Source organism: Bemisia tabaci, chromosome 2, assembly GCF_918797505.1.
Source record: "Bemisia tabaci chromosome 2, PGI_BMITA_v3".
Classification (NCBI taxonomy): Eukaryota; Metazoa; Arthropoda; class Insecta; order Hemiptera; family Aleyrodidae; genus Bemisia; species Bemisia tabaci.
This window is the reverse complement of record NC_092794.1, coordinates 63,880,433-63,898,796: the sequence shown is the minus strand read 5'-3', so window position 1 is coordinate 63,898,796 and position 18,364 is coordinate 63,880,433. Positions and strand designations below refer to the sequence as shown.

Sequence of the window (18,364 nt, the reverse complement as noted above, 5' to 3'; positions counted from 1 at the left end):
TTTTAGTTCCTATTTTCGATCCTCAGATGCCAAGAAATGATTTGTTTCTATGCATAACTTTTCGTAAGCAGCTACTTTATCCGAAAGCTTCATTCTACTTGGTTCGAATAAAGTTGTGTTTTTTAGTATATTTTGATCCACTCTCCTCGGGACACATAGTATACTCTCAAATTCTTTGATTTTTGCCACTCGGACCTTACGTTTCAAATTCGTCATCTCTTTCTCGAATAAACTTTTGGTATGTTGTTTTTCATGTTCAACTTCAAAGTGAATGTTCATAATAGCGGAATGTAATTGAATTGTTTAATAATGCAGTCTTTGTACATACTAGCGACTGAGCTGGGAAATAATTAAATAAAGCGGAAATATTACTTTAAAATGATGATTTACGAAGTGTTTTCAGTACTCACGGTAATTTTTTAATATCTTAAGGCCATCAACAGTTTCGCCGCCACTTGGTGAGTGGGCAAACGGCATAAGAAACTTGGTTTTTTAGTGTTCTGGTACATGCCATAGCAAAAATATACCGAAGCGCGTCTCAGAAGCTGGTATAAAATTGTCATGCGGTACCAAGATATACTTACAAATACCTCTAAAAATAATGATAAATATTACCCATTGCACCCAGTATACCCTATTTCAGCAGTCATAGGTAAAACATAAAATATTAATGATCGAGAACCAACATAATTAGTTACTCAGTGTATTTTTTTTTCTTATTGGGTTTCATTGTGGTTTGAAAAGATTGTATCTCATACTGCACGTGAATGAAGAAAAATTTGATATCAGTAATTTTTCAGAAAAAAAAACCTGAAAAAACAATTTTTTTCATAATTTAGTCCGAGGAAAATAAAAATGTTTGTTTGTCTTATTTCCCTTTTATGAGGATTTAAACAGGAGCTTATGAGATTAAGATTGCATGAAAGACCCAGATTTACGCATTGTCTATCACGGTCTACACTTTCAGTGAAAACATGTTACAAAAATCTGTGTCACATAATACTACAAATCATCTGACGTAAGGGTGTAAATCGATTTCTGCATGAGCCTTGTTTTGCGTATAAATCCATGTTTTCCAGGGGTCATGCGAAAATCGAGATACACCCTTACGTCAGAGGAGCGACGAAATGGCAGCCACAGGCTAACTCGCACGTGTCTTAACAGTGCTCCAGCATACATTGATGGACAATTGGATTAAAAATTTAAGTCAAGAACTTAGTTACAAACTTATTACCTTTGTCTCATGACAGGGCTGCCACCTTATTCGGGGACTCTAAGGCTGAAATCACGGCAACCCTGTCAATGTATTTGCTCCCTATCTTTGCACGGAGAGTTTGTCTTGATGTAGACGTGGACTCTCAGGATAGCGTGGGATATCCCCTCCATTTTGGCCTCAACTTGGGAGCTTTTTTTAAGCTTGGGAGTTGATTTCAGAGAAAACCAGTGGCACCATCGTGTTTCTCGCGAACTTTTACATTAAAATCAACAGTCAAATCGCAAATTCCTCACACATGCAACATCTCCATTGAACCACTTTCAAAACCTCACAGTTTCGTATAAACGAGGTTTCGATCTTTTAAAGCTTCAAAATTTTGTCCGAACCCTCTTATTGACTCTATCCACCGCGTGTCATCGAGATCCGGCAGAGATGCAACCATTTTCTTATCACTGCGTTTATTTTCCAGGGGTGGGCTCGATGAGCCTGAGCAACGCGCTGGGGGCGAACACGCTGGACATCCTCCTATGTCTAGGCCTCCCGTGGTTCATCAAGACCCTCTTGCCGGCCACGATGGGCGGCGGCCCGATCCCCATGGACTCGCCGGGCCTCACCTTCAACTGCGGCTGCCTCATCATCAGCGTCGTCGTCCTCATCGTGGCCGCCCTCCTCAACGGCCACCGCATGAACCGCGTCTTCGGCGTCATCTGCCTCGTCATGTACACCACCTTCATCGCCGTCACCGTCCTCGCCGGCATGAACATCATCTTCCAGACGGAGCAGGACGTCTGCACCTGAACTAGTCTCCCCCCTCCTCACACCCCCTCTCATCCTCACGCCCACCTCAACCTCCGACGGGTCTCGCCATTGGGCAATGGTGAGAACATTTGAAAACCGGTACCTGACTTAGACAATAAGCAAATGGCTCAGCGGGCTGATTGCTGATATTGATAGACAAAGCAATAGACAAAGAGGACTTAATGAGTATGGAGCGATCCTATCGGTTAATTTAGGTGTAGACTAAGGTAGAAAATGATGGACTAACTAGAGGGTCTCTCGTGAGTTGCTGTTAATTAGTCTATTGCCTACCACTTTTGTCCAATGGACCACTTGACAAGGTATGATTTTAAGCAATCTGATACATGTTTCTTAACCAGAATTTTGCGTTAAACACGATTCCTGCAACGAAAATTACTGAAACCAACTCTTAACGAAGATATTAACGTTTTTATGTCACATTGGTTACGATGAATTTGAACTGCCCGCTCACAAGAAACTCAAAGCTCTACGTGAGTCAAATCGAGCATTAAAACGGTTCCAGCAAGCTTCTCAATCGAGCAATGTTCATTTCCCACCATATGTTGTTCAAACTATGAGCAATTTGTTATAGCTGAGCCAAAGCGTCAAAGATGGAGATTGCCAGATTTGTATATCGCAGAGACTGTCATGATAACGTTTAGCGCGTGATGTGAATCTCGTAGAGCATTGAGTTTTCATGAGCGGGTGGTTTGAATTTACGCATCAAGAATCACTAAATATCATCGTAAGGAGTTGCTTTCGGTAATTTTCGTTGTAAGCATTGTGTTTTACGTGTAATTTTGATTAAGAAATATGTATCAGAATGCTGAAATTCGTACCTTGTCTAGTGGTCCATTGCAACCACTCGCTTGATTCCACCGATAGGGTCCCTCCATATCCCATTTGGTTTCTTTGTCTATAGCATTGTCTATCAATTTCAACAATCAACCCGCATTTCTACTAATCCTTGAATCTTGCTTCGATGGATGAACATGGGCGAGTAAAGTAAGGGATTTCGGTGTGGGAGTCTGCTCCCACCCAGAAGTCTGCTCGACCCCTCCCAAGAAATGTGATGCATTTTTCGAAATAAGTGCGTGTCATATCCAAATATGACATATCATGTTTTTAATTGTAATTCGATCAATTCTTCGGTAAAAACTGCTTAAAATTGCCCCTGAGACGGCTCAGTTTTTACCGCATTATTTTCGGAGAGGCTCCCTTGGACCTTTCCTCTGCAATTAGGGAAATCCCCCTTTAGATAGGGGAGAGCTCCACAGATTTTTATCGGAGAGGTGTTTTTTAGTGCCCAATAGACCCCCCTTGAAGAGATGCTCCTCTAGTCCTTCCACAAATAGTTCCCATCTGACCGTGGTCCTTCCCTCAAAGAGGTCCTGAATGGTTCACATTTTGACTAACGGGAGTTTAAGAACGCCTTTAAAGTAGCATTACACGGAGAAGAATTTTTACAGAAACTTTTGTCTCCAGTAAAATCAAATAGTTTAACCTAGAGAATGAGTCCTTACAAGAGATTGTATAATAATTTGTAACTGCAAAACGTACAAAATTCAAAAGAAAATATATTGGAGGTTTTGCAAATTTTAAGGGAGGTCTTTATCTAGCTAAGAGTTGGTCAAAATCATAAAAAAATTTCTTACTTATATATCGTCAATCGAAGTAAATCGTCTACTTTCGAAGTAAAACTGTTGAATTTTACCTAATTTTTATAGCATTATCCTTTTTATCATGTCATATATTAAAAGCGCCCTTATACTTCCCTTAGTCACGATGTATACCATTTTTCTGGTATAAGTGAATCAGCCTAACGTTAAGCTGACTCACTTTTACTTGGATTGAGAGGCCTCCTTCAGAAAAAGAGCTGTTTGGAAATCGACAATGGGTACGGTTTTAAGATCCCTCCAAATATTACCGTTGGTGGTGTCATCCACAACGGTGGGTTACTCCACATACATCACCAGTGAAGGTACGGTGATGGAGGTATTGATAGGCACTACCATTCTGCCGCTCTGAGGAAAAACAACGTATGAACCTTCAGGCGTTGCCAAATTTCCAATGGTGAAACGCGAATTTTCTGGTAAACTTATGAATATTTTTCTTCTAATTTTTCAGATATTATCGTTTGCAATTTCACCTTAAGTTCCTAAAATTTCAAGGAAAAATATTCATAAATTTTCTAAAAAATAAACATTTTATTGAAGGAAATTTTACAACTCTCGAATGTTCATACGGCGTTCTTCCTTAGCACAGCAGCATTCGTCGCTCTTCTGACCCCTGGTAAAAATTGGCGATAAAAGCTGCGTTTCAAAATACCATATGAATTCTTATAGCCGGCTAAAGAAGGCTACAGAAAATCATATAGCTGGCTGTAGAATGCGGAGAAAATCCTACGGCCGGACTATACGAAGCGATAAAAAATTATGCAGCCGAGCTATAGTTCCTGTTGCCGGGCTTTACACTTTATCGCCTGGCTGTTGCTTTTTTGCCATCGATTATAAAATGCTATAAGAAATTGTGTAGAAATTCGTGTGCTTTGGAAATCATTAAGTTTGATATGGAACCACTTTAATATTTACAAAACACACGTTATATTTTCCTTTAATACATATTTTTTTTTCATCAATTAAAACGAGAATAATCCATACAGGATGTGCAAACATTTGAAAATCATGAGTTGAATAACGCTGACTCCGCCAGATTAAATATTAGAGCCTATAACACAAAGCGGAGCGGCGAGGCACTGGCGCCTACGAACCTAACAGGGATACTTCATGCATTGCGCAACGTGTGAAGTATCCCTGTTAGGTTTGTAGGCGCCAATGCGCGTTTAGCGCTGGCTGTCCGCCTGCCGCACCGCAGCGTGCCACGGCGCTTGAAGCAACTATTTTACACCAGAGGTATTGCACAGTATCATACGAAACTGAAGGCGCTCTAATATATTAGGAATGGCAGGCATCCATCAAAAGTACGGAGCTTTCCTCGCAAAATAAATCAAGATACTACGGCCCAAAAAGAGAGCAGTATTCCAAAAACTCATCAAGTCCTAGCATCCGTAATTAGTGACGCTTGGTATACACTTTATCGCTTGGCTATGAGTTGCTTAATCGTCATCGGCTATAAAAGGCTATAAGAGATTGTGTAGCCGGCTATAGAAGCTATTGGATATCTTACAGCCGGCCGTAGGTTTATGGTATTTTGGAACTCAGATTCTACTGCCAATTTTTACCAGGGACGTAAAGACGTATCTCTATTTTCACATGAGCCACGGAAAGCGTAGAGTTATACGGAGAACAGGGCTAACGTGAAAATCTAGGTACGCCCTTACGTCAGAGGAGCGACGCATTGTATGCTGTCGCCGTAGGTATTTATGGGCGAAATCTCTGTTTTAAGAGCCTGGATGACAAGGCGCATAAGTGCAGCTTTTGAAAAATTGAGATATTCATGATTTCAAGTAAAGCTAGTCCTTATGCATGTCCTGTAGATAATTTGATGCCGAATTCCAATTTTTAATCATCAAACAGTTAGTTTGATCTTTCTTTCCACCATGAGAATTCATGTAATTTCGAAACTTCAAACACCTATTTCTCAAGATAGCAAAAACTGCACGTACGCTCCTTAACAGCCAAGTCCCTCTGTTGATTTCAGTAACGAAAAGATTTAACGTTTGGGCACATCTCATTCGGACGTATTTGTGATGAAAAGAACTTTGTGCAAATGAACAAAAATTAACGGAATTATGTAGCACGTAAACTTTTTGCACATATGTCCTTTTAATTTAATTAAATAAAATGTGTAAATAAAATCAAAAAGTGTTAAGACTATTCGATTTTGGAAAGTTTTTCGGGAGGCTGCAGTGAGAACAAAGTTATGCAGAAATTTTCCTTAGGGAACTTCATGACTGTATATTTTTCATGGATTTTCTTCAGGTCAAGAAGCCCAGAAATTTCTTAAACATTGAGAAAGTGACGTTTTACATGGACAAAATGAGAATTGCGAGGTACGAAAACGTTACCTCTATATTCCTGCTTGGATACGTCAATGAAACATGCTGTTTCACTGGGTAGACATCAGACTGGTTAGCCTTCAATTCTTCAAAATAATATTCTGCAAACTAGAATATAGGTGTATTTAAGAATAAAGCCAGCCCAGTATTAATTTTTCCCCCATAAATTATTATTTCAGGACGAATAAGTAGGTACAGACGCAACTGATTAATTCTCAGTTTCATTTTTTTAATATTATCAATTTTGTTGAATTTTTTGTTAGTAAAAGTTTACTGTACTAAAATAATATATCTTCAAACAATACGTTTCAAACATTCACTTTAAATGTAGGTTCTTCTTAATGATGGTAGTCATTATAGTATTTTTTAAGCTTTAATTTACGAAATCTGTAAATACATTTAATATTTGTTTCTGAATATAGTCAGGTTATCGCATTGAATTTAAATATTGTAAATTATATACCTCTCATATTCATCGTGTGAATTGACGTAAATTGTATCTCATCCATGTAAATATATGAATAAATAAATAAATAACCATTGAAGTTACGTTTACAAATCCGCAGCATTATTAAATTTAATTAAAATTATTTATAATCTGTTTCAAGTATTTTTTAACTTTTTCAACGGAATCAATCATGATCGAATATATTTTTAATAGTGCGACCCTGTTCACGGAGTGTGTTATTTTAATGACTTGAGGTCATTAAAGATATCCCAAAAGTACATATTGGATAATTTAGGCTCGCTGACTCCATTTACCTTGTACCCCCTCACATCCCCTAAAATATTATTACTTTTTTGCGGCTGTGTCCTTGAGGCAAACTAAAATATGAGTGCGTACGCAGAGGGAGGATAACAACTGTAAAATAAAAATTCAATACTTTTTTTGTGTGTCTTTTGTGAAATAAGCAACCAAAAGAAGATAAAAGGAATTTTATTGAAACTTAATGAAAATCTAAGAGGGGTACTTAATTTGAAGAAAAAATTGGATTTGGGCCATTGATTTCCTTATAAAACATATAAAAAAAGACAGGAAAATAATGATTGACGTTGTACTTTTTTACACAAGTAAGTTAGAATGGCAATAGAATAAAGCGCTAAACTATTCTGGCTTGGCAAAATGACCGCTTATAGGCTGCTCCCCGGCATAGTTGACGATCTCTTGAGGCACAACAGAGCTCTCCTCGATGCTAGTGCAGGGTCGGCACATACATTCCAAAGGAGCCTTAGTTGTCACCTGAAATCATTTTTTATTCACATCAAATTTTTAAAACTGAGGAGATTCTCTACAAATAATTATCTCCATGAAATATTGGATGAGAAGAAGGAAGAACTGGACTGCATTTTGCAATTTGGCCCTATAAATTCCGGCCCGGTTTAAAAACAACGTATGTGCCATTAGTTTCCCTATGCACATAAGTGTTTTTTCCGGATGAGCCAGAATTAATAGGTCCAAATTGCAAAATGCAGTCCAACTGTCGAAGCGAGACACGCAAAAAGGGACGGAACTCCAAAAATTCATGAGTAAATTCATGCTTCCTTTTATTAATGTCTAACAACTTTATGACTATTCAAACGTAGTTAAAATATGTATTTTATTTTAACATTCGTCACTTTCACACTATTAAAATTTCGGCGTGAAATTCGCAGTGCTCTTGACTCTGGAACCTATTTTGCTCCAAAAATACTCCAGTGACATGAATGAAGAGTGAATTTTTCTCTGTAAGTACGAGCGGAATCAACTCTCTTTTGTGGCATGAACTTCATTCCACAGCAATGCTTTCCGCTTCGCTTCGAAAAGCTGATTTCTCACTCTCTAATCATATCTTTCAACTTTTCTGCAAGTCAAATAAGCTCTGGGATTATCCGCACTCTTGATTTCACTCCAAGATTTCTAACAGTGCATTCAAGAAAGGTGGAAGTCCGAAATCTTACGAGCTATGCATGATATTATTAGGGCCTATGAGTTTTAGAACTCACAGTTTTGGTAATTTGTTGACGAGAAAAGCCCATACACTTGAGATAAAACCTTAATAATTCTAAAGAGGTAAGAATTTCCACCACAACCGTAGATAAAATTGACAAAAAATCAATCAGAAAAAAACTACGGATCTTACATACATACATAAAGTCGCTTTTATAGCGCCGCCTCGCGCTCTGCGACGCCCAATCGCCATTGCCCCCTATCCTCCCAGAGATCATCAGGCAATTGGCACCTTCTGATCTCCTCCTCCACCCCTTGTCGCCAACCTTTCACAGGACGTCCACGCCGTCGCCTTCCGGGAGGAACCCAATCGAAGACCTGCTTGGGCAACCGGTCGTCTGCCATCCTTCGCACATGTCCATACCAGACCAACTGCTTGGACCTGATATCGTGCACGATGTCCTTCTCTACACCCATGATCTCGCGTACTTTTACATTGCGGATACGCTCTCTTCTTGAGATGCCAGCAGACCTCCGCCAAAAGTCCATCTCAGTTGCCCTAAGCATGTCTTCAGTTCTTTTCTTGAGTTGCCAGACCTCACTCCCGTAAGTTACGATACTCTTCACGATGACGTTGTAAATTTTCCTTTTGGTCTCCTTGGAGATACTCTGGTCCCAGAGAACCCCATTTAGCATCGCGATAGCTTTCCTGCCTTGCACATTCCGATCTTTAATAGCCCGATCCAAATTTCCGTCCTTAGTTAACCAAACTCCTAGATATTTATACTCTTCACAGTCCTGAATTTTCCGACCATCCTCCAGTTCAATGCTTTGCTGATCACCACCGATAACCAACTTCTCCGTCTTAACCACATTTACTTCCATTCCCCACTTTCGGTATACTTCCACTAGCTTCCGCGTCATGTAATTCGCATCTTCTTCGTCCTGAGCTATTACCACCTGATCATCAGCAAAGCACAGAGTATAAAGGGTGCCATCTTCACGTAGCGGGACGCCCATTCCCGAACAGCATCTTTTCCATTCCTTTAAAACTTCTTCCAGGTACACTTTAAATAAGGTTGGCGACAAACAACACCCTTGTTTCAGTCCTTTAGTAATTAAAAACCCCAACGATAAGTCCCCATGCGATTTAACCCTAGAAAAAGCCCCACCATAAAATTCCTTAATAGCACTAATTAGTCCCCCACTAAAACCCCTTTTGTTTAAGGCTTCCCAAAGTTTCATCAATGGCACACTGTCGTAAGCTTTCTGGAGATCCACAAACACTAGATGTAATTCCTGGCCAACTCCCTTCTTTTTCTCGATGACGTGGATGATGGTAAATAAGTGATCAATCGTTGACCGACCGGCTCTGAAACCTGCTTGCTCTTCCGCTTCATGTTCTTTCCACTCCTCTTCGATTTTTGCTTTCAGGATTTTTCCATACACTTTGCTTAGGGTACCTGCAACCGACAGTCCTCTATAGTTATCACACTCATCTTTTCTACCCTTCTTCTTGTATATAGGTGACACCCAAGACTCTTTCCATTCTGTCGGTACCTTTCCACCGTCCAAGCAATCTTGCATCAGGTATCTCAACCGTTGAAACAGCTTGCAGGTTCCACACTTGATCAACTCAGCAGGAATATTTCCCGGACCCGGAGCTTTATCGTTCTTCAGCTCTCGTACGGCCTTTACCACGTCCTCCATATGGATCTCCAAGTTATGATTATCGTTAGTATACTCCAAGCTTACACCTCCATCTTGAAATTCAGGTCGCCTTTCTGTCAGTAAATTTTTAAAATAACCCTCCAGTTTATCAATGGATATCGGAGATATTAAGTCCCGCTTCATGTCCCTTCGCAGCCCTTTCAGCAACTTCCAGCTCTCAGTGCTTTTCCTTCCTCCTATGTACGTGTCTATTTTGTTACAGCTCCTCTCCCAAGATTCGTTCTTTTTCTTGGTTATGAGCCTTCGTACCTGCGTCTGAGCTTTTTTATACGCCTCTTTGTCTTCTGTTTTTTTAGAGGAAAGGAACTGATGATATTTTTTCCGTTTCTCCTGAATCTCCTTCTCAATTTCTTCGTCCCACCAGTAAGGTTTTTCGCTAACTTTCCTATCATCAGCGACACCAAGAGCCTCCATTGCTGCCGAGTGAATGCAATCCTTCAAGAACTGATACTGCTGTTCGGTATCACCGTCCCTTGATTCGCCCAACTTCTCATCCAAGCGCTTTCCATATAAAGCCCTTACACTTGGATGCTGCAAGCTGTCAATATTATAGTTCACAAGCTTGACACGATCTTTTTGTTGGTGAACCTGTTCCTGTGCTTGCCTGGTCTCCTGGCTCCCTTTCACTGGGAAAGCTATTTTCGCCCCGAGGAAATAATGATCACTGCCGCAGGAAAGACCTCTCCACACTCTAACTTGCTGAATCTTCATTCCCGTGTCTTGTCTAACAACCACATAATCAATGATTGATTTCAATCCGCGAGTAGACTGAACCCAAGTAAATTTATGGATATCCTTGTGTTGGTAGAACCCATTGAGCACCTTCATGTCCCTTTGCTCACATACGTAAACTACGGATCTTACCTTTCTGAATTTCTTCTCTCCCGGTCTTGCTTTGGGGCAGAATAATGAGACACTCGCTTCCCTTTCCCCACTTTCTTGACAACACATGCATGATCTTTCCATTTGCCAAATTTTTGAACCAGATACCTGAAAAACACACATTTTGTGATAAGACTATTTCAGTGGGTTTCAAATTTTTAGACTAACATTTCACTCTCGGAATGGGCCTCTAGACCCAGTAAGGAATGCATTTTACAGTAGTGTTATCTCATTAAAATGTCAAACAAAACACGTTGAGCATATTGTAAACATCCAAAATTAACTCATTATAGAGAAATAAAAGTGCGTAGTTTACATTATGAATAGTAAATTCAAACTTCCCGCTCGCGAAAAGAACATAACCAACGTAGACTAAATTAGACATTGAAATCAACCAATACGTCCGGCAAATAAATAGAGCTTGGTTTCACACACATGCTTACCCTCCTCTGATACAAGGTATTTTTAATTGTTCTTAAAAAAATTTAGCTCACAGGAATATTTTTCCATTATGAAAGTACACCGAAATCATCTCAATGCGCGATTTGACGTAAGCAGGCTCCAGTTTTTCTGTAAACTGGAAATGTGAATTAACGTGGACAAAAAACGTTAATTTCTGATTCTGTGGTATGTAAAATTAACCACAAGTTATCAGCACTGAAAATGCTCATAATTTTTCAACATCTTGGACATTCAGTTTTCAATTTTTTTCCTGGCTAATGTTACACCTTTTTTTGTATACTCTAGCTGCATTGACTTTAATTAAGTATTTACCAAACGTGCGCAAGCCTCAAATAAACTACATTTTAAAATTAAGAAGTACTAATCTGACTTTAGTTTAAACTGTTTTTGATGGTCTGAAACTCTAATTATTACTTTCTCATAGAAATTGTAAATTTTTTTTATTCATCTAAAAATGTCACTTCATATGCTCAAAGGCTAAATCCTTCGAAAACGAGTTAACTCGTCGTTTCCGGATGAAAGAACGTGACTCGATTCCAAGGTTGCCAACCAACTCAAAGAACTCAATGTTTTTCAAGAATGACAAACTTGCTAATTTTTCTTCGTCAAAGGGAAAAATCCTTGAACATAGTGATAATATTCACGATACTACATACAATATGAACAACACATGAATTACATAACTTCTTGCGCAAAAAAAAAGAAAAATCTGTGAAATTTTCCTCAGAAATTTCCAACAACCGTTCAGAAAAAATCCAGTTTTCGAGTGGGAATTTTGCAAAGTTGAAATGTACTTTACGTTTTTTTGTTTGGGAAACACTGACTTTAAACTGTAGCGTTGAGGTTTCTTGTCACAATATAAACAGCAAACAGGGTTTGCTCTCAGATAAATGATATATTTGTTTTTTTGGAGGGAGGGGGGGGTGGATTCCAAAGTGCGAAATTTCTCAAATAAACGGAATAGGACTTTAGAGGCAGATATAAAGCAGGTCTTACTTGAATATAACTGGAACAACGACCGGTGCAGGCAAAGGATGGTATAGGTTTAGGAACACATCCAGGATATTGGAGAACATGAAGAACAGGAGTCACTGTGCATTCGTCCGATACAACACGGGGACTATCTTGCCCCAAAACCAGACCGTCCAAAACGAGACACAGCCACCAAACTAAAACTAACCCAAAAGATTTAAAAATCCTTAATGGCACGTGAGACATTTTTCTGCATTTGATTGTAGATCCAAAGTTCGTGTTAAAAAAGAAAAAAAAATGCTCTGAGGATGAAAGAATCGCATATTTTCTGGGTATGGCAGTAACTTATGGCTAATTATCACAGAATAATTTGTTGGAGAGATCATGGAGAGTTGATTGTTTATTTAGATTTTTCTGAAATAATGCTGAAAAAATTTAAGCTTTACAGTGTCGGAACTCATCTGAAAATGTCTGCGCCTTGAGCGTTTTTTTATTTATTTATTTATTTATTTATTTAAACCCGGCTGAGTAATAGAGCTACCTCCATTTTTCCAAACATATTCCATGACAGGAAACAAGAAAGAGTTCCTGTTTCTGCAACCAAGATGGACAACAAAATGTCTCCAGAAATTTTAAAACACCTCAAACGAGTTACGTGTTTTGGAAGTTTTACTGTGTCAATATACTTCCTTGTAAATACAATTTCGAAAAGTTTGCTTTTGAATGAAAGCTCGTCAGTCTATTTCGTGAGGTATGATGTGTTTGCTACCCAGATTTCCCTGTATGAGCCTAAATGGGTCTGTAACACCCATTTTTCAAATTTGTATTCTAAGAGTACGGTATTATGAACAAAGCTTCCAGGAATGTCCAATTTTTTTAGTCCTAAATAGCAATGAAACCCCGTTTTAAAATGCTATAAATGGGACCTGTTTGAAACGATATTTTGGCGGGCTCTGATGACGTAGCCAGGCGGAGGAATCTGCATTTGCTGGTAAGCTGAATGCAGCTCCAGGCATCGTTAACTGGACTGTCAATAATTGGTCGAATTTTGATCAGCTTTTTCTCGACTAAGAAATGCTTTTTTGCACTTTCCAATTAATTTCGTGATTTTTCCGCAAAATCCTGTGTGAGAATAACTATACAACAACCCCACGAAAAATTCTTCGTCATTGCCCCATTACAGTCTAATTAAAGTTTTTTAATGACTTGCATTCGAAATCTCGCAAAAAATGTAGTAGTTTACTCTCCGTATATTTTTTTTTCGGACAAAACTGTATTTTTATGACTTTTTTTTTTAAAATTATAATTTACCTAACCTAGCTGTGTTAGATGCGATTCGATTTGAAATCCTGAAATCCCCTCACACAATTTTTAGACTGCAATATTTTTTATAAAACCGCACATTTCTGCAAATTCCATCCTCACTGTATCAAAATTAGTAAGTCACGGTAAGAGCGTGGGAAATCAACAAGATACCGATCATGAAAATATGGCGAGACATGCAGTACTCACAAGTCCTGTTCCAGCTCCTCAACATAATTGGCGGTGGATTTTCAACTAAAAATGTCACAAACTCTAAAAGATAAATATTCTCTACTTTGGAGACTCATGCAAAAAAGAGGAGTTTCGAAGGAAGGGTTTTAAAATGATGGCTGAAAATGGATGTAAAAATATTTCATTTGGAAAGCGCGTAGGATCTTCAGAGGTTCGATCCGTAAGAGTAGACGTCTGGGGTTGTCCTTCGTCGTTGACCACCACCAGTTGCCCCCAACGGCTCAGCGCGCCGACTCCTACCGTGCACCCAAAGTCACACGAATAATCGATTATTTTCGACCCGAATAATCGATTATTTTCGACCTTCCAACTTCAACTTCCGTCATGAAGCGATGTATCGCTACGACTAGGCAGAGAGCGGATCTGAGACGGTATCAATCATAAGTGATCGCCAAACTGCACAATGACGCTTGAGAGATGTTTTAAAAGATCTCTGAAAACACTAATGTGATTTACAGAATCTCGATGTATATACAAATGAGGGATTATATGTAACAATGGCGGATGTGAAAAATTACCTTTTCGAAACATGTTCAAAAATCTGTTTTAGCATCGAGAAAATTATAAGAAAATACTTGAGATGTGATCCTCGAGATCTGTACATTATGCCAGAGCCAAACATATTAAATTTTTGTGTGACCAAAACAGTTTTTTAAGCGTTTTTCGAAAAGGTAATTTTTTACATCCGCCATTTTTACATGTAAGGCCTCATATATGAAGCGTGAGCTCGGAAAATTTGTTTTAAAGTTCTACTTCCACTCGGACAGAACTTAGGGGAGAAAAAATTCGTCGAACCGGGTAAGACGTTTTGACGTGATGTCTTCTCTTTATTTTTTCAAAAAGGTCTTGGAGCTCTCGAAATCTTTGCACAAAAAACAAATCTTGCAATGCAATAGAGATCCTCATTTATTCAATGAATCACACCGCGAAGGCAGCTATGGAAAGCGAAATGGAGAAAATTGAAAATTGTACGCCTATGGGCTTCATGTCTTTCTTGATTGATGAAAATCACTTCATCTAAACTGATTAATACTTTGAGCCATAGTTTTTTTTAGCCAAAACTATACAGTTTTTAAAAGGGAACATTTTAAAAGAATTCTCATAGAGGTGATACATTTAGTAGTAACACAGTTTATCATACCCTGAAAGCTAATTTTGTCTACCTATATTTACCAAAATAAAGAAGAATTAAATAATCGAAAGCCGACAAAATCAAATCCATTCTGACTGATTGTGAGTAGACTATCTCAGTGTTTTTTATTACATAAAATTTTCAATTGATTTTTATTTTATTTGGATGATATCATTGTCTGTCACTGTATTAGCAATGGAATCAATCATTCCTTCAACCCCATGAAATAAGGCAGAGGTTTTATCGTTCAGAGCGATTGTATACGAAAAAGTAAAAAATTAGCCCTCTTTAATAAAAAATGGACGTATTTATGCTGAAAGGAACTTTCTTGCACGCAAAGCCTACGCTTATAGTTCCTTTTAGCATAAATAAGTCAAAATTTACAAACTCTACATCGTGGGAGATCGGGGTCAAAAAATATTTCGATCGACTCGGACTGAAATCAAGAATATTCGATATCTGAAACTATGAGTGCAACAGTGGCATGGCGTGAATTGCGATATATCGATTGTTATGCCATTTAAACCTATGGTAAAGAATCTATTATTAAGGTGTTCGCTGCGAACACCCTATTCATGGATCCTTTTCCATAGGCTTAAATGGCATAACAATCGATATATCGTAATTTACGCCACGCCACTGGAGTACAAGTTGTTCTCATTCGAGACCAGTGAGTTTTCTACCGACTAAAGTGAGCCCTTCATAACGGCTAAAAACGATAGCGAACAAGCGGGACACGCGTATTTACATGAAAAAGTACTTAAATGTCTGACAGACTGGAGCCAACCAATCGGAGCCGCCTACCCCCCCCCCCTCCCCCGGTCTACATAATCGTGACTCTTAAAATCGTTGCACCCCAGCCCCTCTCCCCGTTGTCCAAGCAAACCGTCACAGCACGACCTTTGAGCTCAACTCCCGCCGAGAATTTCAAGCCAAAGCTCTCCATTTTCTTTTTGTTTTCTTTCATAATTCCATCGTCATCGTTGTGCTCTCTGAGGAATAGAATAGATATGACATGAATAGGTGTGTTACAACACACACAAAAATATAGAATTAATGGACGGGGCAATGTCCCATAGGGACATACACTGGGGGATTCCACAAAAATCGCGATGAGCTCACAGAAAAAATATGACATTGAGAAATTGAAATCTTAACACACAATTTGTGGGTCCACATATTGGTTTCTTAACCCGGAATTGTAGGTACTTATTTCTTCGGTGTCGGTCTATAAAAAAGTGCAGGGTTTTTTGCGTAGACAATGGACTACTTGTGGTGTAGTTTTTAGTGCTGGCTCAATGATCCGGAGGTCCCGGGTTCGACTCCCGGCCAGCAGGCCCGAGTTTGATGGTCTCAAACAACGGTTTTCTGGGGCTAGTTGTTGATCATGGGCTGAGAGGGACGGGGCTTCAACTGAAAGTGCAGGATTACCTCCTCGGGGACCTTGAAGTACTTAAAGAAGTTAGGTTTAATCGCAATCTGGATATCGATCTTTTCGCGTGGAATCTCTGTCATAGGGAATTTGCTCTCCCATTAGAAGTCAATCAAGTAATGCGTAGCCTTTATGGAGAGAGAGGACCTGACGCTTAGCTTACGTGATCTTACAAGAAAAAGAGGGGAGTCAGACCGGGAATTAGGTAAATGAAAGATTGGTTTTTGATTTCACTAGTGATTTCCAGGAGGAAGGAATGGGATAAAAATTCGGCCAAAATTGCTTTGGTAAGTAATACTGGAACGACTTTTTATGCAGGCACACAAATCCGTTAAAACAACTGAAATTAACCGAGTGCAGGATAGAAGAGACTTTAACGCAAACGGGACCTCAAGAAAAAAGCGCATTTTCAAGAAAACTCTTTAGTAGCATGGCTGTGGAAAAAAAGTAAAAAAGTAATTTTAAATTTTAAGGGAAAATGTGTAGATCATCAAAGTTAAGAAACCCATTTTGTTCTTTTTTAAGTAAAAATTCCACCTTGATTCTTCACTAGCTTTTAATCACATTTCTTTACAAATTCAAACAAACTTCAGTACTTTTTTGTTGCATATTTGACTGTTTAATTTGTATCTAGCATGAATGCTTCTTGGAATTTGACAATATTGTGATGACGATTTACTTTTATAACTTTTTCTACGGTGCATTACATAATTACCTATACCTTATTCTTCTGAACATTATTTAAAGTTCAAATTTAATGATAAATGCTGCCAGGACCGTTTCTTATATTTTGAATCGGACATACTTTGAGGGGAGGAAAATAAATAAAATAAAGAAAGCGCCTGATTTTTACTATAATATAAGGAGAGAGAATGAATGTCACAGGAGCGGTTTGCGGGAAACGCAACCGACGCCCGTTTGACCCTCTTGACGGCTGAAGCTCAAGCTGTGAGGACATGGTAAACCTTTCAGAATCGATTCTCATCCCTCGTCCGGCCGCCATCATATTAGCGCAGTCGATTCAGATACGGCCGGAATACTCGATGCCGATAATAATTAACGCAAAATTTACTCAAGATGTCGATTATCCCTCGGAGAGATTTGTTATCCTGCAAGTGTAAGTTCTTTATGTCTCTCAGTTGCCAGCAAATTTACCTCGCTCATGGCTGGTCGCACGGGAAGAAAAGGAAATCTGCTGAGTGACAGAGTATCTATTCTGGGGGAGTTATGGTGCCATTAAATATGAGATCTCGATATAAGTTAATAATACATCCCACAGAAAAATCAGACATCAAATTGATAAAAAGAAAAAAATCCAGTAAGAACACAGCCGAAAATAGGAGAGACGTATTTGGGCCTCGTTTTTAGCGTGCCTTACATATTTATTTACATGTAGGCACGCTTTGATTTCGTTTTGATGTAGAGTGTGAAATCAGTTAGGCGCTCTTGATCCTTTGCGTGGTTTATACGATTGATTGAAGGGAAAACATGGAGCGTTTTTGCAATGATTCAGAAACTCGAGCCACGTAAAATTAATCTGGGTTTAATCAAAAGAAAAAAGAACGAACAATCAAAAAAGGTTAAAAAGTGGTTATAATATACTGACTACAACCACTAATTCAATTTTAAAAATGTTAAAAGATTCTACAAAGTGGCAGAACTTCTAAATAATAACTTATTTCTTTTTACAATAACCTAACTGTTTTTGAACTAAAAAGAGACACGAAAAAATAACACTCGTACCATAAGATTTGGCACAAAACCCATTCAAAAATATAGAAATCAGGTCTGGCTGTACGCAAAATCAAAGGAAATTTCGACCTGATATTTTCGTTCTGTTTTCTTTATTATTTTAAATTCATCCAAATAAAATAAAAAAATAAATCCAAATTTCTGAATCCCTACAATCTGCAATAATTAAGATCAGAAGCAGACTGACTCCTCGAAGCGACCGGGGAAAATTATATTTCCACCGAAAAACACACAGGATTGCAACAAACTCTGTAATTCTGTGATCCTAGGATTGCAAGCTCGCAATGTACATTGTTCAGAAATTGTGTACACCGGAATAGGTTCGACACTGAGCAAATAAAGCTTTTCAACGACTTGAGCGCGCACCGTGGTATACGCGCAATGCATGAAGTATCCTGCAGACTTGTAAGGCGCTATACTATGCGTCATGCGCACCGTGCTGTACGCGCAATGCATGAAGTATCCTGCGGTCTTGTAAGGCGCTACTA

At 38.8% G+C, this 18,364-nt stretch overlaps 2 protein-coding genes across 2 annotated transcripts in view; one reads left to right on the top strand and one right to left on the bottom strand.

The window, feature by feature from the left end:
* The window catches only part of LOC109039652 (sodium/potassium/calcium exchanger 5), a 43,495-nt gene extending 36,904 nt beyond the window's left edge, over positions 1–6,591 (top strand). The window contains exon 8 of the mRNA XM_019055241.2: positions 1,686–6,591. Coding sequence (XP_018910786.1) covers positions 1,686–2,014 — 329 coding nt within the window. The 3' untranslated portion in view covers positions 2,015–6,591. The remainder of the gene's footprint in view (positions 1–1,685) is intronic.
* A 269-nt stretch (positions 6,592–6,860) lies between these two features.
* On the bottom strand, positions 6,861–14,035 carry Burs (Cuticle-tanning hormone bursicon). The gene is made up of 4 exons (XM_019055262.2): positions 13,519–14,035; positions 12,031–12,209; positions 10,555–10,680; positions 6,861–7,272 (listed from the first exon to the last, which is right to left on the bottom strand). Exons 1-4 carry the CDS (start codon positions 13,541–13,543, stop codon positions 7,138–7,140), a joined length of 465 nt encoding a protein of 154 aa, XP_018910807.2. The 5' UTR covers positions 13,544–14,035; the 3' UTR covers positions 6,861–7,137.
* Positions 14,036–18,364: the final 4,329 nt, after the last annotated feature.

What these genes read in the sequence shown, in the direction of transcription:
- Burs (XM_019055262.2), bottom strand. Translation starts at nt 13,543, where the DNA reads ATGTTGAGGAGCTGGAACAGGACTT. An exon ending in GAGGAGCTGGAACAGGACTT is followed by an intron (nt 12,210 to 13,518) that starts GTGAGTACTGCA and finishes CTTTTGGGTTAG; the next exon opens with TTTTAGTTTGGTGGCTGTGT. An exon ending in GAGAGAAGAAATTCAGAAAG is followed by an intron (nt 7,273 to 10,554) that starts GTAAGATCCGTA and finishes AAATGATTTCAG; the next exon opens with GTGACAACTAAGGCTCCTTT.